Source organism: Pogona vitticeps, chromosome 2, assembly GCF_051106095.1.
Source record: "Pogona vitticeps strain Pit_001003342236 chromosome 2, PviZW2.1, whole genome shotgun sequence".
NCBI classification, from domain to species: domain Eukaryota; kingdom Metazoa; phylum Chordata; class Lepidosauria; order Squamata; family Agamidae; genus Pogona; species Pogona vitticeps.
Window position 1 is genome coordinate 18,838,297 of NC_135784.1, and position 18,170 is coordinate 18,856,466.

Consider the following 18,170-nt stretch of genomic DNA (forward strand, 5'->3'; position numbering starts at 1 on the left):
ATAAATAAATAAAGAATAAATAAATGTCATTATCATGTCTGATGAAGTGGACTTACAAACACATCAAAATATATAGAGAAAAGTTAGTCTTTAAGGTACAACCACATTTTTGTCTATTTTTTCTTCTTTTTTCACTTACAATGCCATCAGTCATTCTAGATTTCTTGTGCTAATAAAAATGGGGCACACGTTATGACTGGGTAAGAAGAACCACCGCAGAAAACAGGTTTTCAACCAACTTTACTGAATAATGGATTCAGAACGTGTTAAGCATGAGGGGTTGGGGGAGGGGAAAGGAAGTTTCCATTTACAGAACGTCATGCAAGATATACGGTAATATTAAATGAACAGTCTTCCGGATGCACAGACAAGACGATCTTGGGAAAAAAAATATAAAAGACGGTCGGAAAATTCTGTCCTGTCAGAATAAAAGGGGGATGGGTGGAGCTTGATCCTAAACAATATTAAATTTCCGCCTTTCAGGCCTTCAAAACGTTTCCTAATAACTTAGCCAGTACTTCAAAATGAAAAATACAGGATTTAGACAGAGCATGAACCAAATATATGCTCCGAGTATATTAAAGGCCCCTGAAATATCTTAATGAGACTGAGGGGCTGCAAAAAGAGTGGGTTACCCAGTTCTCTCCAGCTGCTCTTGGATTCCAGATCCCATAAGCCCCAGATAGTATGAAAAACAATCAGAGATGAAGGGAATGGAGTCCAGAAGCATTTGAAGTGTCAAAGGATCTCCACACCTGTAGAAAGTACAAGACAAGTTTATTCACCCTCCATGCAAAGCAACGGAGGGAAACGGAGGGCCTTCAACCGCTCTAAAGCAAAAAAAGTCCCTTCCCCACAAGGAAAAAAAAAAGAATTAGTGTCTTTAGAAAACCAACACAGAAAAAGACAGTATTAAGTCTGTATTTCAACTCATGCAAGGTTAAGAAACTCTCAGTGTAATAAAGCACACAATAGAACGTCTTGAAATTAACAAAATTGTTATTTTTTTTTAAGGTAAGTGTTTTTGTTTCGTTTGAGAATTCCCATGACTTCAGGTCTTTTTTCAAAGTTTCAGAGAAAACCAGGGTGGGCAACAGAGGCCCTCCTCATGTTTCAGGACTACAATCCCCATAATCCCCCACAGTGGACCACCAGTTGCCAGCCACGAAGCTGGTGGACCAGGAGAATAACAATACAAGGCCTGCCTTTATGATTATTCCTGGAGTTGATCTCGCTTTCCCCTTCTCTCTCTTTCTCTACTCTTTCCTAACAGGCTGTTCCCCATCCAGTTTCTCATGAGTAGGAACCTCGGGATCACCACCGCTCAGGCTTTTATCACTTTTCTCTCCCGCATGGATCATGTAATGCCTCTGAAGTTCCGATCTGGATCTGAAGTTTTTCCCACAGTCACTGCAGAGAAATGGCTTCACTCCCGTGTGGGTCCTCTGATGTGAAATAAGGTTCGAATTCCGGTTGAAGCTTTTCCCACAATCCATGCAGACGTACGGCTTCTCCCCCGTGTGGATCTTCTGGTGCCTGGTAAGGCTGGTGCTGTCGCAAAAACTTTTCCCGCAGTCGGAGCAAATGTAGGGAGTCCCTCCCGTGTGGACTCTCTGATGCCTTATTAGGCTCATGTTGGAATAATAACTCTTCCCACATTCGGCGCATTCAAAGGGTTTCACTCCGGTGTGGGTTTTCTGATGGGTAATGAGGTTCGAGCTCCACCGGAAGCCTTTCCCGCACTCCAAGCACGTGTACGGCATCTCCCCGGTGTGGATCCTCTGATGGAGAGTCAGATCCGCCTTCCGGCAAAAGTTTTTCCCACAATCTGCGCAGTTATACGGTTTCTCTCCCGTGTGGATTCTCTGGTGGATCCTCAGCTCCGACCGTTCACAAAAGCTGACGCCGCATTCAGCGCATTTGTAAGGTTTCTCCCCTTTGTGGGTGATGGAGTGCCGGATTAAGTGGGACTTCACCCGGAAGCTTTTCCCACAGTCCAGGCACTGGTAGGCTTTCTCCCCGGCGTGGATCCTCTGATGAATCGTGAGGCCTGAACTCTGGCAGAAACATTTCCCACAGTCCAAGCACTTGTACGGTTTCTCTCCCGTGTGGATCCTCTGATGTCGGACGAGGCTGGTGCTATAATTGAAGCTCTTCCCGCAATCCAAGCATTTATAGGGCAGGTCGCCAGTGTGGGTCACCTGAAACTCAATGACCTCCGAGTTGTCCGGGAAGCTGCTTTCGTCAACGGCTCCAGTCTCACTCTTCACCATGGGGATTTTCGGCTGTCCAGCAGCGTCATCGAGTGGTTCCTTGACTTCCGACGGATTAAATTTTCCTGCTTTCTCTCCTGGCGGACCTCTCTGTGCTTCTTTAGAGCCCGGCCAACCTTTAGAAGCTTCTTCCAGGCTGCCACTTTGCGAAACCTCCCCTTCTGGACTTCCCATTTCCACCAAATTTGCCGCTTCTTCACCAGTGACATCTTGGTGATTTCTCTCAGTTGCACTCAATAGGTCTTTACCTGCAGGGAAAAAAAACATGAGCAGGGGATGAAAACTCACTTATGGAGTTCAGAGTTCTCATCTGATTTTGTCATAAGCTATAGCAGGGGTGGGAAAGCATCATAGGCCTTTCTTCACCTTGCTGCTCCAGGTTGCCATGACGGCAACAAAGACTGTCACCAGAAATAGGGCCTTTTTTGTCATGGTGCTACCCTTATGGAATGGACTCCCAGCAGAAGTCTGTCAGGCCTTGTGCCTTCCAACCCTTAAGAGGATGCTGAAGACTGAAGTGTTCAAATACATCTTTCCTTAACTTATCTATGTTACCTTGATTCTGCCACTGTTTGGGAGTCTCTCATATTTATTACCCATTTAGAGATGTTTAAGCTTGGTTTGTTAGGCCGTTGGGCTACAGTTTTATCATCCTGTTATAAACCGCTTTGCACCAAGTCAGCGGTATATAAATACATGAAATGAATGAAGGCCAAAGCTGCACCTGCCTGTCTCCGGACATGGGGTGGGGTGGGGCTGTACCTCCTCCCCTGCCCTGTCCATCCCAAAAAGCTTCAAGTCTCAAATTTTGGGAGAAGGGAGTGTGTTTCAGGTTTTGGTTTAATCATTAAAACAGCTCGCTGGCTGGATAGCTGAGTGGTTTCAGTATTTGATGACAGAGCCAGACGTTGGGAGTTCAGTTCCTCACTGTGCCTCCTAAGGGAAGAGCCACCGTAGGTAGCCTTGGGCAAGCTGCACCATCCTAGGGCACCCCTAGAAGAAGGGAAGGAGAAACAATTTCTGAGCCTGGGAACCCCCGAAAAGGGTCACCGTAATTCAGCATTGGCTTGACGGCACATAATTATTATTGTTTACTACAGTGGGGTTAAGTTAACTTAAAAGTAGACAGAGGGTTTTTTAATTTGAAAAAGCTTCATGTCCTCTAGCAGCCTCCCAATTTTTTTAAAAATTAAAATTTTGGGAAGATGGGCGGCTGTTCAAAAGTGATCCCCTCCTATCCTTTAAAAAAGCAACAGTTCCCACCCTTGGGTCCTCCAAAGGCTAACCAGGATTTCTGGGTATTGTAGTCCAAGAACATCTGGGGACCCAAGGTCAGGAACCACTGTCTTAGAGGGAATACTAAGTTACTAGGTGAGGGGGTTCAAGATCAGGCCGGATGTATGGAACCCCCAAGCTGCATTTCGCTGCCCAACCATACGAATGACATAACTAGAAGGAAAAAGAGTATGTTTTTTCCTTTAAAAGGGATAATCAGCAGATGGAGGGGAATACGGAGCTTTTTATGGTGGTAGGAAAAATCAGGTCAGAGCCCCCCCCCCCATTCCACCGTCAAAATATTTAAAACGCTGCAAATCCTTACTCGGAGAGCTGCCCCCTTCAATGTCACCTTCTCGATTCGGTTCATGGTGTGAGGGAATCTGCTCTGGTGCAGAGAAATTCAGTGCTTCCTCGGGTACCTAAAATAGAGGTGAAGTGTTATGTTTGACTCACAAGTGTAGCACAGAAGTGGCATGAAATCAAACTCTACCCTGTTTTACCACAGACGTGTGGGTGTGTGGGGAAAACATCTTTCAACATAAGAGCTAAACAGAGATACATCCATATTCAACAGCACACAAAAACTACAAACGACATACAGATACGCAGCAACGATACATACAGGAAGCCTATGGTTTTCAGAATAGGGGAAAACACACACAAAAGCTTAGAAATGATTGAACACAGAAGCCGGTTTAGCTTTGTGGATTAGACACGGGCGCTTTGTATTCATATCCAGGGGATCACGGATGCCACGGCAGTCCACTCCCACCCCCCAGAACCAGCCCGGTCCATTCACCCCCTCCTTACTGGAGTAGTTGGCTGTGGGGAGAGGTGGGGAAGCACCGGTGGGACTCCTTCTGCGGTTGGTGCAACGATGATGCTGACGGATGTGAACACCACATGGGGCCCGGTGAATGGACTGGGCTGGTTCTGGCGGGCCAGAATGGACTGCTGTGGCACTTGTAGTGCCAGGCTTTGTATTTGTGTCCCCCAGATATGAATAGAAAGTGCCCGTGTCTCATTGGGATATTTTGATAGTGGTATATATTTCCACAATGTCATTACCAGAACTGGAGGTAGTAAGGAACCAGAGACCATGCTAATATAACATCCACTATTAAAACAGCATTTGTGGTAATATGCATTTGGCAGCATTGGGGGGGGCTTGGAACTGTCCCCACACACACACACACAGATACAGGGGTCCTGCTGTACTATGTATGGCTGAAAAGGCTAGAGAGAGAGAAAAAATGGACAGGAGAAAATACTGAATCGTTCGAACACAGTCGCCTTATTGGCCCCTTCCAACTCAATTATTCTATGAAATATGGGGTTGAAGTAGGGCTTTCAAGTGAACTCTCAGCAGAAGCAAAAAATGACTAAACTGAGGCTTTTATACTTGGGAAACATTGTGAGAAGGCGTCCTCCTGCGGGGAAAAAGGAATACTAGGAAAATTAAAGGGCAGTAAGAAAAGAGGAGGACGAAACACGAGATAGATTGACTCCCTAAAGGAAGCCACAGCTTTGGGTTTGCAAGACCTGGGTGATGCAGTTAAGAACAGGTTTCTGGAGGTCATTAAGTCATAGGATGACCATTAAGTCAGAAGCAAAACGGTGGCCTGTAACACACAGACCCAGACACTCAGGGTTGCTAGAAACACAACATCCTGACATTAATTACAGTGGTGCCTCGCTTAACGGGCGCTCCGTTTAGCAACGAAACCTCATAGCGATTAACTTTTTGCGATCGCATTGCGATGTTTCCTATGGGTTTTTTTCACTTTGCGATGATCGGTTCCCTGTTTCGCTTACCGATCATCGCAAAGCGATGATTTTTTAACAGCTGATCGGCAGTTCCAAAATGGCTGCCGGTTAAAAAAAAATGGCTGCCCGCTGTGTTTTCGCAGGGATTCCTCACTTTAGAGGAAATGAAAATGGCCGCCATATGGAGGATCTTCACTTTAAGGTCAGTTTTTTGCCCATAGGAACGCATTAAACAGGTTTTAATGCATTTCTATGGGCTTTTTAAAATCACATAGCGACGAAATCGCTTAGCAACAATGTTTCCTGCATGGATTAATGTCGCTATGCGAGGCACCACTGTAATTTAAAAAGTAGAGGGGGTACTTAAAAGAAAAAGGTCCACAGTTGGCAATGCCAGAATGTCAAGGCCTTTGCAGCTGCCCTTAAAGTTTCCAATGCTGAGGGTGGCCTTGCGTCCACCCTGGATCTACGCACCCTCTTTTCGATGGCTCTCCCCCTCTCTTAAGTGTCGTAGCAATGCAAACCCCTTCTTCACCTGCTCCTCCTGCGTTTCGAGCTTCCGTTTCTTGGGCCGGAACCCCTCCGCCAGGGCCACTGCTTGGGCGCACGTCTTCGGACACCCTTCCACCACCCGGCTCTGGATCTCCGCCGGCAAGATGGTCAGGAACTGCTCCAAGATCAGCAGCTCCAGGATCTGCTCCTTGGTGTGCCTCTCGGGCTTCAGCCACCGGCAGCAGAGGAACCAGAGGCGGCTACAGGCTTCCTGAGGGCCTTGGGCTTCTTGGTAACGGAACTGGCGGAAGTTTTGCCGCTGGATCTCCAGGACGACCGCGTCCTCCGCCGGAGGCTCTTCCTCTGGCTGCTTCGGGGAGTCGGGGTTCCTGGGGGACTCTTGGACCTGGGCACCCAATCCCAACTGGGTTTGGGTTTCCTGCCCCTCAGAGGGGCAACGGTTACCTTCGACTTTTACCTCAGAGGAGCTTAAAGAAGTCTGAGCCTCCACCTGGTGAGGAGACCCCACTGTCCGCGGGTTCGGGCAACCAGAGGTGGGAGGTTCTGCCGTCTTCGGAATTGTCTGCTCTCGGGTCTCTCCGTACCGAAGGGCCCCCCAATCTGGTTCACCCTTGACTGGGTTTTGTGGGGATCTCGGCTGGAACTCCTCAACATCCCCAGACAGAGTGACACTCTGGGGGGCGCATTCCCCTTCTTCCCTTGCCATGGGACTCGCCGCCTCTTCTTCGTTCATTTCTGTCTTTAGCGGCACCGCCCGAAACTCTGGCTCGGCCTGGCACTCTGCGGCCAAACCTGACGACATTCCCGGCTCGGCAGCCATTTTGAGGAAAGCCAACTCACTCTCTCAGGCTAACCTCCCGAGGTGCCTCCAAATCGCTCCTTGGATTATCGGGAATCCCAGGCCAACAAAGAAAAGCCGGTGGCATTCCAGGAGGCTTCGCCCTAAACGGTGAGAATAGGAGAAAATGAGGACTTCAATCAAATTCTCGACCTATTTCGAGCCTAACGTTCGCAGTTAACACCTGATCTTGTGGGAAGCTTATACCTTTCCTCGCTTCCGGGCCTTATTTTTGAAGGCTCTTCAGGGTGGCTGCTCCCAGCCAAAGGGAAGCCCAGCTGATAACTCTTCTCCTTAACACCACCTTCCTCCTTAAAAAGAACCCAAGGCAGCTTACATCATTAAAAGACAAAATTAAAAATTTAAAAGGAATAAGCATGGAGATATTAAAAAGAATCGGACAAATACCACGTTGAAAAATATGGTCAACAAAATCAACACCAAAAACAGATTCGAAGCGAGAAGGCACACAACACCCCATTTAAAAAAAAAACCCTCCCAGAGTGCCAATCACTAAGGGAAAGCTTTACTAAAACTAGGGAACTATTTATTGCAACCTTACATCCCACCTTCCGGGAGGCAGTGGAAGACAGGAGGGCCTAGCATGCTCTGGTCCATGGGGTCACGAAGAGTCGGACATGACTTAACGACAAAACAACAACATATCCCACCTTATTTATACCATTCCTGTACTTTTAGGGTGCCCCAATCTTGGGGGGCGGAATGACAGAAACACCACCACTAGATCAGAGAAAGCCACATTCAGTTTTTTCTAGACAAGGAACACCTTCTAGAACTGACACTGAAGAAAGATGTTCTTCTCATTATAGGGGACTGGAATGCTAAAGTAGGGAGCCAAGAGATAAAAGAACAACAGGGAAGTTTGGCCTTGGAGTTCAAAACGAAGCAGGGCAAAGGCTAATAGAGTTTTGTCAAGAGAACAAGCTGGTCATCACAAACACTCTTTTCCAACGAGACAAGAGGCGACTCTACAAATGGACATCGCCAGTGGGAAGTACCGAAATCAGATTGATTATATTCTCTGCAGCCAAAGATGGAGAAGCTCTATATAGTCAGCAAAAACAAGACCTGGAGCCAATTGTGGCTCTGATCATCAGCTTCTTATAGCAAAACGCAAGCTGGATTTCGAAGGGGCAGAGGAACTAGAGACCAAATTGCTAACATGAACTGGATTATAGAGAAAGCCAGAGAGTTCCAGAAAAACATCTTCTTCTGCTTCTGCCACAGCCTTTGACTGTGTGGACCAAAACAAACTATGGCAAGTTCTTAAAGAAATGGGAGTGCCTGACCACCTTATCTATCTCCTGAGAAACCTCTATGTAGGACAGGAAGCAACAGAACTGGATATGGAACAACTGATTGGTTCAAAATGGGAAAGGAGTACGACAAGGTTGTATATTGTCTCCCTGCTTATTTAACTTATATGCAGAATATATCATGCGAAACGCTGGACTGAGTGAATCCCAAACCGGAATTAAGATTGCTTGAAGAAATATCAACAACCTCTGATATGCAGATGATACCATTCTGATGGCAGAAAGTGAAGAGGAATTAAAGAACTTCGTAATGAGGCTGAAAGGAGAGAGAGCAAAAAAAGGTCTGGAGTTCAACATTAAAAAAATTAAGATCGTGGCCACTGGTCCCATCACCTCCTGGCAAATAGAAGGGGAAGATATGGAGGCAGTGACAGATTTTACTATCTTGGGATCCATGATCACTGCAGATGGTGACACCAGCCACGAAATTAAAAGACTCCTGGTTCTTGGGAGGAAAGCAATGACAAACCTAAACAGCATCTTAAAAAGCAGAGACACCACCTTGCCGACAAAGGTCCGCATAGTCAAAGCTATGGTACTGTATTTCCAGGAGCGCTGTATGGAAGTGAGAGCTGGACCATAAAGAAGGCTGACCGCCAAAGAATTGATGCTTTTGAATTGTGGTGATGGCGGAGGCTCTTGAGAGTCCCCTGGGCTGTAAAGAGAACAAACTTATCTATTTTGAAATAAATCAACGCTGAGTGCTCACTGGAAGGTCAGATCCTGAAGCTGAGGCTCCAGTACTTTGGCCATCTCATGAGAAGAGAAGACTCCCTGGAAAAGACCCTGATGTTGGGAAAGTGTGAGGGCAAGAAGAGAAGGCGACAACAGAGGATGAGATGGCTGGACAGTGTCATCGAAGCGACCAACATGAGTTTGACCAAACTCCAGGAAGCAGTGGAAGACAGGAGGGCCTGGCGTGCTCTGGTCCATGGGGTCACAAAGATCAGACATGACTTAAGAACTAAACAACAACAACAAGAAGACAAGGAGGCTGGCAATATAAAGGCAAAACAATTTTTTAAAAGGAGTGTTACATAACAGCACTGATGTTACCTGTCTGTCATGGGTTTGGAGGGAAAGTTCCATCCTATGGGGAGTGGAAGGCGGGACATCAGGAGGAGGGGCTGTACTGTATAAATATGTGATGCCTGTGTGGTGAAAGGAGATGCTGAGACAGACTGTGAGACACTGGGTTGGGACGAAGCAGCAGCTGGGGAAGAAGAAGCTGTTGTGGGAGTCTGTGTGTCAGACAGGGTACTTCTGTGTGTCAGAGTACCAACCTGAAAGGTTCAGGGGTCTGTTGGTTAGCCAGAACTGATGGGTTCAGGGTCTGTGCTTTAAGTTAAAGGTTCTAGGTGAACCAAACTGTATGCTTGTGTGTGTGAGAATAAGCCACGTTACTTTATTTTATTCACCTGATTGTTTTATTTACCCTGTTTGTATTTAAAATAAACCTTATTCTTTTATGGTTTAAAAATCCATCCCTGGTCTGTGTGACTTATTATAGGGAATGGTTGGTGGCAGCTTAGTAACTGTGTGATAGATCCCAGTAGGTCTGGGTTTGTCACATTGATTGGTGTCCAGCGTGTGGGATACGACTGGTCCAGTTGTCCAGCGGTCCAGCAAAGCCTTGGCAGGTGTGCCCAGAGCAAGGGGGGTCTAGTCAGGGACAGTCTGAGGCGCGTAGGTAATCTTCTAGGTGTACCTCACGGGGAGGTGCGCTAGTAGAAGAACGTGCCAACTGGGGAGACTTAGATTAAGGTGCTCTGAGGCAGCCTAGTTTTGGCGGGAAAAAGCTGAGGAAAAACTGCGTAGCAACAGCGAGCTAGCTTGCCAGCTGAGAGGCCCAGCAGAGGGGGGTAGGCTCTGACTCGATACTGTTGCAATTTAAGTGCTGAAGAACAGCAGCAATCTCTAGGGAGAGCTGGTTCTGAGGCAAGAAGGAAAAAAAGTGGTCGTTTTATTTTGAGGCTTGACTTTTTAAAGCAGCCTGTTCTGAGGGGGGGGTATGCCCTTGACTCGAAGCCAAGTAGCAGACATGAGTGAAGTGAAAGACCCCCAGATTGACCAAGGTTCTGAGGATGAATTTGGCTCAGTGCAGGGTGACAGCACAGGAGAGCAGGACCCAGAACTCAGGAAAATACTCCTAGCCCAACAGCATGAACTGAGGGTGAGGGAAATGGAGGAAAGATTAGAGAGAGAAAGAAGGGAGGAAAGGGAGAAACAAAGGCAATTTGAATTAGAGCGAGAGAGAGAGAGAATGGAGAGAGAAGAAAGAATGGAGAGAGAGAAGATGGCGTTTGAATTAAGAAAACTGGAACTGATGAACCAGAACAATAATAATAATAGGGATTCTGAGGGAGGCCAACTGTCTAAGGCTGACCTGAAGAAATTCCCTGTGTACCACAAGGGAGATTGTCCTGAGGTGTTCTTTTCCTTAGTGGAAAGAGCGTTTGTGGACTTCTCAGTGAGGGAAACTGAGAAGATGACCATCATGCGATCTTTAATCAGTGGTAGCCTGGCTGAGGTTTATGCCGAGATGCCTGAGGAATTGATGAAAGATTTTGCAGAGTTTAAAAAACTGGTGTTTGCAAGACATGGGATAAATGCAGAGCAGCTGAGACAAAGATTCAGGTCCCTTACCAAGAAGCCAGAACAGACTTTTACCCAAGTGGGGGCCCAATTGGTGAGGCTGCTTGAGAAATGGCTATCGCAGGAGGGAATAGAGACCTATGAACAGCTTAAAGACTTGATAGCCCTGGAACAGTTCTATTCAGTTCTGCATGGGGAATTGAACTTCCAGGTGAGGGAAAGGAAACCGAGGTCTGTGGCAGCAGCCGCAGAGATCGCAGATTTTATTTCCCAAATAAGAAAGCCCTTGGGTGAGGGGAAATCTGTAGGTAAACCCAAAGAAACCTACAGCAAGTACTCTCAGGGACCAGGGAAAAGCCAGCAAGGGGGAGGGGCCCATGGTGAAGGGAAGCCCTCAGACATGAAACTAAGACCTCAGATTTTGGAGGGAAAACCAAAACAAGATGAGAGAGAATCAAAATACACCAGAAAATGTTATTTCTGTCAGGGAAAGGGTCATCTAATCTCAGAGTGTGAGATATTAAAGCAGCTAAAAGGAATGGTGCCTCAAGAGTCTAGTGGGACCAAGCCAAAAGCTGTGTTCTGTGTCCAGAAAAAGCAAGGCTCAGTGTCACTGAGGGAGCCTGTTGCCATGGCTACTCAGTCTGGAACAGCTACCTATGCTGATCAGGCTGAGGAAAATGGTCCTCTTATAGAGGTAAAGCGCTGCTTGCTGGTGAAAACAGATTCTCAATTGTTTGAGACAGCCGGGGTGGACGTGGGAATACTTGACCGTCAGTATAGGGGGCTGCGGGACACTTGTTCCCAGGTAACCCTGTGCCATCCAGATATCATCCCTAGGGAGTTTATAATCCCAAATGAGAGCATAAAGGTAGCAGGGATTGAGGGGCAGATAATCTCTCTGCCAGTAGCAGAGGTACCTGTCAACTTTCAAGGCTGGAGGGGAGATTGGCGGATAGCGATTTCATCGACTCTGCCAGCAGCCGTGCTCGTGGGAAATGACCTGGCTGAACATGTGAACCGGGTGCTAGTGATTACACGCTCACAAGCCACCACAGGGACAGTTCAGGGGGGTAATGATGAGCCAGAGGCGGAAGCAGAGGGGAGTTCAGAAGCTGTGGTGGAAACCTTAACCACAGACAGCAGATTTGGACAGGAGCAAAAGGCAGACGCCACTCTCCAAAAGTGTTTTGAACAGGTGACTGACGCCCAGCTAACACCTGAAACCCCAGTGAGATTTCTGGAGAAAAGGGAGATTTTATATAGAGAAACCCTGAGGAATATCTCAAAAGGGGGAGTTGGGATCAGAAGTCAGCTGGTGGTACCTGAAAAGTATCGCCCCATGATCTTACAAAGGGGTCACTCTGACATGTTTGCTGCACACTTAGGGGTGAAAGGGCCCCTTGATTTGATCAAACAAAATTGGGAGCAGATCACCCAGGATGACCCACAAGACGTTGTGACATACATAGACACCCTGATGAATGACCTAAGGAGAAATCTAGAGCTGGCAGCAGAAAACCTGCAAGCTCAGAAGGTCAGACAGAAAACATGGTATGACCACAAAGCTAGAGAGAGGCACTTTGACCCAGGGGAGGAAGTGCTTTGGCTTAGGCCCTGCAGAGAGAATAAACTGCAGCTCAAATGGGCAGGACCATATAGGGTCATTTCCAAGATGTCAGACCTGAACTACCTAATAGAGCAGGAGGAGAACCAAGCAAGGAGGGTGGTTCATGTGAATGCCCTAAAACCCTACTACAGAGGGGAACAGAGGGTTTTATTCGCGATAAAAGCAGCTGAGAGTGAGGAAGCGGAATTACCCTTCTGGGAGGGTAGAGGGGAAGTAAAATACAACCCAGAGGAGGTAAAGATCAGTCCTGCACTCACCCAAGACCAGCAGCAAGAACTAAAAACGCTGCTTAGTAAATATCAACAGGTGTTTTCCAACAAGCCGGGGATAGTGAAGGGAGTGATGCATCGGATCCACACAGGGGATGCACCCCCGCAGGCAGTATCCCCATACCGAGTAACGGGACCCTATAGGGACAAGGTGCGGAAGGAGCTGGACGAGATGCTGAGGGAGAACATAATCGTCCCCTCTTCTAGTCCTTGGTCCTCTCCGATAGTCCTTGTGGACAAGCCTGATGGGAGCATTAGGTTTTGTGTTGATTACAGGAAATTAAACCGTGTAACCACTCCTGATGCCTACCCAATGCCCAGGCTAGACAACCTGATTGAAACCATAGGGGGTTGTCGGTTCATCTCATCATTGGACCTGGTAAAGGGATATTGGCAATTAAGAATTGATCCCAGGGATCAAGAAAAGACTGCCTTTTGCAGCCCTTTTGGTCTCTATGAGTTTCGAGTCCTGAGCTTTGGTCTCAGAAATGCTCCAGCCACATTCCAAAGGCTGATGGACCAGACCTTGGCAGGGCTCAGTGACTTTACAGTGGCCTACATTGACGACATAGGGATCTTCAGTAATACCTGGGAAGATCGCCTGATGCACCTGGAGTTAGTGCTGCAAAGGTTAAGTGCAGCAGGGCTAACAGTAAAGGCCAGCAAGTGTCAGCTGGGTAGCCCAGAAATAAAATACTTGGGTCACATGGTAGGGGGAGGAATGATAAAACCCCTGGAGGCCAAAATAGAAGCTGTTCGTGATTGGCCTAGACCCAACACCAAGAAAAAGGTCAAATCATTTCTTGGGTTGGTGGGCTACTACAGAAAGTTCATCCCGAGGTTTAGCGAGATTGCGGCTCCGCTGACCGATCTGACGAGGAAGAAGGCTGATGACCGCATCCCGTGGACCAGCGACGGTGAGGCGGCGTTCCAGAGGTTGAAGGAGGCGTTAATCAACTATCCTGTCCTGCGTGCTCCAGACTTCGACCGGGAGTTCATCATCTACACCGATGCGTCTAACACCGGGGTAGGAGCAGTTCTGTGCCAGGAGGATGAGAATGGTGACCAGCATCCAGTGTCCTACCTGAGTAGGAAACTTCAAAAAGGTGAGAGACATTTGGCAACCGTGGAGAAGGAGTGTTTGGCCATAGTCTACGCGATCCAGAAGGCCAAGCCTTACATCTGGGGAAGACATTTTGTTCTGTGTACTGACCATTCACCATTGCAATGGTTAAAGACAATGAAAACCCACAATAGCAAACTTATGAGGTGGGCTTTAAACCTACAGGACTATGACTTTGAAGTGAAGGTGGTCAGAGGGTCAGTGAACTGTGTTGCTGACGCCTTATCAAGAAGACCTGAAGACTGAAGACGGCGAAAGAACATGGACTATATGTATATAATGAAAACAAAAAGTTAAAATGTACCTGGTTTTAAATTGGTTTGTATTAATAAAGGTAAATTGATGTAATGTATATGGTAAATGTTTAAATGCCTATTTGAAATGTTTAACTTAGAATGTAAGTAAGTATAATATGGTATGTATAACTGTTTTGTGTATTTTATTCAGGTTGTTTTTTGGTGAAAAGCACCTTAGCTTTCCCCCTACAAAACAACTTATAAAGAGGGGAGGTGTTACATAACAGCACTGATGTTACCTGTCTGTCATGGGTTTGGAGGGAAAGTTCCATCCTATGGGGAGTGGAAGGCGGGACATCAGGAGGAGGGGCTGTACTGTATAAATATGTGATGCCTGTGTGGTGAAAGGAGATGCTGAGACAGACTGTGAGACACTGGGTTGGGACGAAGCAGCAGCTGGGGAAGAAGAAGCTGTTGTGGGAGTCTGTGTGTCAGACAGGGTACTTCTGTGTGTCAGAGTACCAACCTGAAAGGTTCAGGGGTCTGTTGGTTAGCCAGAACTGATGGGTTCAGGGTCTGTGCTTTAAGTTAAAGGTTCTAGGTGAACCAAACTGTATGCTTGTGTGTGTGAGAATAAGCCACGTTACTTTATTTTATTCACCTGATTGTTTTATTTACCCTGTTTGTATTTAAAATAAACCTTATTCTTTTATGGTTTAAAAATCCATCCCTGGTCTGTGTGACTTATTATAGGGAATGGTTGGTGGCAGCTTAGTAACTGTGTGATAGATCCCAGTAGGTCTGGGTTTGTCACAAGGAGTGTGGAGGAAGACAAATAATTTGGTAAAGATGAACAGATTTCATCCATTTTCTTTTGCTGCCCCCAGACTTTGGAATTCCCTCCCACTGGAGGCCAGACTGGCCCCATCTTTGCTATCCTTCCACAAGTAGGCAGAGACCTTTCTCTTCAGGTGGGATTTCCCTGACTGACTGGCTGCCTGAGATGGGTTTTTAATGGATTTTTGTGCCTTCTTGCTTTGAATGTGTTTTGGTGTTGCTTATGTTTTTTGTTGGTATTTGTTTGATCCTCTTTAGTATTTGATTAGTGTTGTTAGCTTTTATATTGTCTTTTAATGATGTAAGCTATCTTGAGTCCTTTTAAGGAGACAGAGCAAAATATTTTAAATAAATTAATAATATTATTTATCTCCTGTTGAGCTCTCGTGAATCAAACCCCATGTTTTCAAACTAAAGGATTGCAATTATTATGTCCTCTCTTATTTACACACGCCTCCACGGCAATGAGGGTCAAGACCAAGCGAGGATACAGGTTATACTGTAGTTTTCCTACGGAACCGTGCGGTGAGAGTCCGAATCTAGCAGCCCAATATCCCTTGACATCTCTTGCTCACGAGTTGGATCTGCATCTGCCTTTGCACATCATCATCACCCCTCAATACATTTAGGACAGAGAGGAATAGTCACCCAGGGCTGTGATCCCAGGATGTCGCCTGAGCAACCTTGATGAAGACTTCGGTGTCAACTCTAAAGCTTACCCAGTGTGACATAGGCTGGCTCTTCCGAAAGGTTCCTCCCCCTATTCATCTGAATGTCTGGAAAGCATAATCATAACCGCTTAGAGAAGGATCTTTATTGTTTTGCAACCTTATAAGGTAGGGATCATGCCAGGGTAGGGGGAGTGGAGAAATGTCCCACTCCTACCAGAGAGAGAAACAGGGCTACCTTACGGGGTTCACTGAACTCCTCTCCCGCCCTCCCTCCCTGCATTCATGCATGCAAAAGACCAAGGACCCTTCACTTCCCCGCCTTCTCCCCATAGGCACCCCCGCCCCTTTGAAGCCTCCCCGTCTTACCACGCGGCCGCCATTCATCTCCCGCTGAGCAGCTGCTGAACATTCCAACCGGAAGGAACTCTCAGGATTTTTTCCCTCCTCCTCCCCGCCCCTTTCGAACTAGGAGGGCTTTGAAGTTTCTTGGTCTCTCTAGGAGTCTCTCGCCTCGAAGCTTGGTCCTCTTAACCCTTTGCCAAATCAGGCGCCGGTCTCTCCACTGCCCCTTCCTAGCAGAGCCCCCCCAAGCGGGAGAAGCAGAGCCGACCCCAGACATTTTGCTGCCGGAGGCTAAGCAGAAAAGGGCCAAAGTGCGCCTGCACTCAACAGCAGGCCAGTTGTGCTCGTACATAAGGAGACCCAGCCCTATCGTTAGAGAGGGTGTGGCAGCCGCCCCAGGCAGAGGTTTTGGATTGTGATGATGAAAGGTTCAATGATGAGTTATTGAACCTTGCTGAGGGGTACCTGACAGTTGAGGATGATGGAGACTGTAGTCAGCGCGTGAAGAAAGTGGGTGGAGCCAGCGGTTTGTATAATACTTGTTGCCGTCTTACCGTGGTTAAACAGACTCTAGATGTGAGGCTTGTTTAATCCCTTTCTTAGTTTACCAGCAGGCACCATAACAACCAACAAGGCAGGGATCAGCATGATTAGACTTTCTGTCTCTTTGGGAGAATAAATTGTCTGGAAGGGGGGGGGGTGAGGGAGTCGGCTGGCTCCTAGCAGTAGGAGACCCTGTCGCGTGAAGAAGAGCCGATCAATTGTTCCCCTTGAAGAAACTCCAGCAAAAAGCTAAAGCCAGGGATGAGCAATGCATCTAGCCCTTCAAATGTTGCTGGAATGCAAGTCCCATCATCCCCAAGCACTGGTTCTTCTGGCAACGGCTGATGGGACTTGTAACACACACATATGAAGGTCTTTCTATAAATCAGATCTTACAAGAGGTAGAGAGAGGTCATCTTGAAAAATCGCAGAGCTACTAAAGAGTTATCAGGGTCTATCACCAGGGACTGGAAGCTTGAAACAGCTCTCTGTCCATCCACTCCAAAGGAGATGGGTTTATTAGCTTCTGTTTTCAAGAAGGGGCTTTCCTAGTTTTTTACAAAGAAGAGAATACAGTGGGGTCTTGACTTGAGAACTTAATCCGTATTGGAAGGCGGTTCTCAAGTCAAAAAGTTCTCAGGTCAAATCTGCATTTCCCATAGGAATGCATTGAAAACCATTTGATCCGTATCTGCTCTTTTCCGTCCATAGAAACTAATGGGAAGCTGCTATTCTGCCTTCGACCACTAGAGGGGGATATTTTGTTTCTTTTTTTTTCTTAGGTCAAGAAAGGTTCAGGGAAGGCAGGGAAAATACAGTCCAGGCAGTACCAGGCAGTCCGAAGACTGTCTCCCAATCCACTCTCTAAACGCTGGGAGGAGTGAGGAAGCAGACAGGCACCCTTTTCACTGGCCAACAGTTAACTGAAAGTTCAAATTTTGCACTTTCCCTGCCTCCCACGTGGGTTTTTTCAGTTCGTAACTCAAATCTAAGTACTTAAGTCAAGTCAATATTTTCCTATGAGAGCGGTTCTTAAGTCAAAATGTTCTTAACTCGAGCCGTTCTTAAGTCAAGACCCCACTGTAAAACAAATCCACCCTGAGGTGTGTGTTGGGGAAGAGGCGCGGTCTATGCCACTCCGGCATTTTCCTGAAATGGGGGTTTCCAGTTGCCTCTTCATCGGTTCATGTCCAACCCACTGGGGTTGCTTTCAACCCTGGTGGCCACCCAGGAGCTTCTGTAAGCCACACGCAGTGCACAGATGATCACAGGACGTCAGAGGTGGGTCTGAAGCCACAGCCGAGCTCCCCTTCCAACATGTTAAACATTTTCACCAGAATAAAAGCCCAGTTATTCCACTGAACAGAGGTTTGTGAGCCAAGGGAGAAAGTTCCGCTGCCTTGCCTTTATATTACAGTACTTTAATTATTTTACTTGAATTCGTTGTGTATATGTGTTTAATTTTGATTTTATAATTTAAAAAAATGGGGCAGTAGTTGTGCTGACGCTGAACAACAAACCAGTTCTAGCTTTGCCGGGAACAGGTCTTTTGCAAAGCTAATGGGTCTTAATTGTTCATTCAAGAACCCAACGATGAAGATGGCTCAGAACAATATATTGTGCTGGTGAAGTCTTTCCTATTTCTCTGCCCCCTGAGCAAGATACAGTGAGGGCTGCAGTTAAGCTCAGAAAGTACAAGGAAACCTGAGGAGTCTAATAGATAATTACCATTTTTCCTGCAACCCCAAAATGCTGGGAATCCCCCTGGTTCTACTACACCAGTGCTTCTACTATCTGCTCCCTGAATTAGTCGATTCACTCTACCCAATGGGAGGGCCAGCCCTGACTCATGTTCTGTATTTTGTACTTTTAGAAGATGTTGCTGTGTTTGTGTTACCATGCCAGGTTAAATCAAAAG

The 18,170-nt window shown here is 46.9% G+C and overlaps 1 protein-coding gene across 1 annotated transcript; it reads right to left on the minus strand.

The window, feature by feature from the left end:
- Positions 1-223: 223 nt before the first annotated feature.
- On the minus strand, positions 224-15,872 carry LOC110091604 (uncharacterized). Its single transcript, XM_020815778.3, has 4 exons — positions 15,734-15,872; positions 5,854-6,773; positions 3,874-3,970; positions 224-2,521 (listed from the first exon to the last, which is right to left on the minus strand). The coding sequence occupies exons 2-4, from the start codon at positions 6,649-6,651 to the stop codon at positions 1,257-1,259; spliced, it is 2,160 nt and encodes a 719-aa protein (XP_020671437.3). The 5' UTR covers positions 6,652-6,773; positions 15,734-15,872; the 3' UTR covers positions 224-1,256.
- Positions 15,873-18,170: the final 2,298 nt, after the last annotated feature.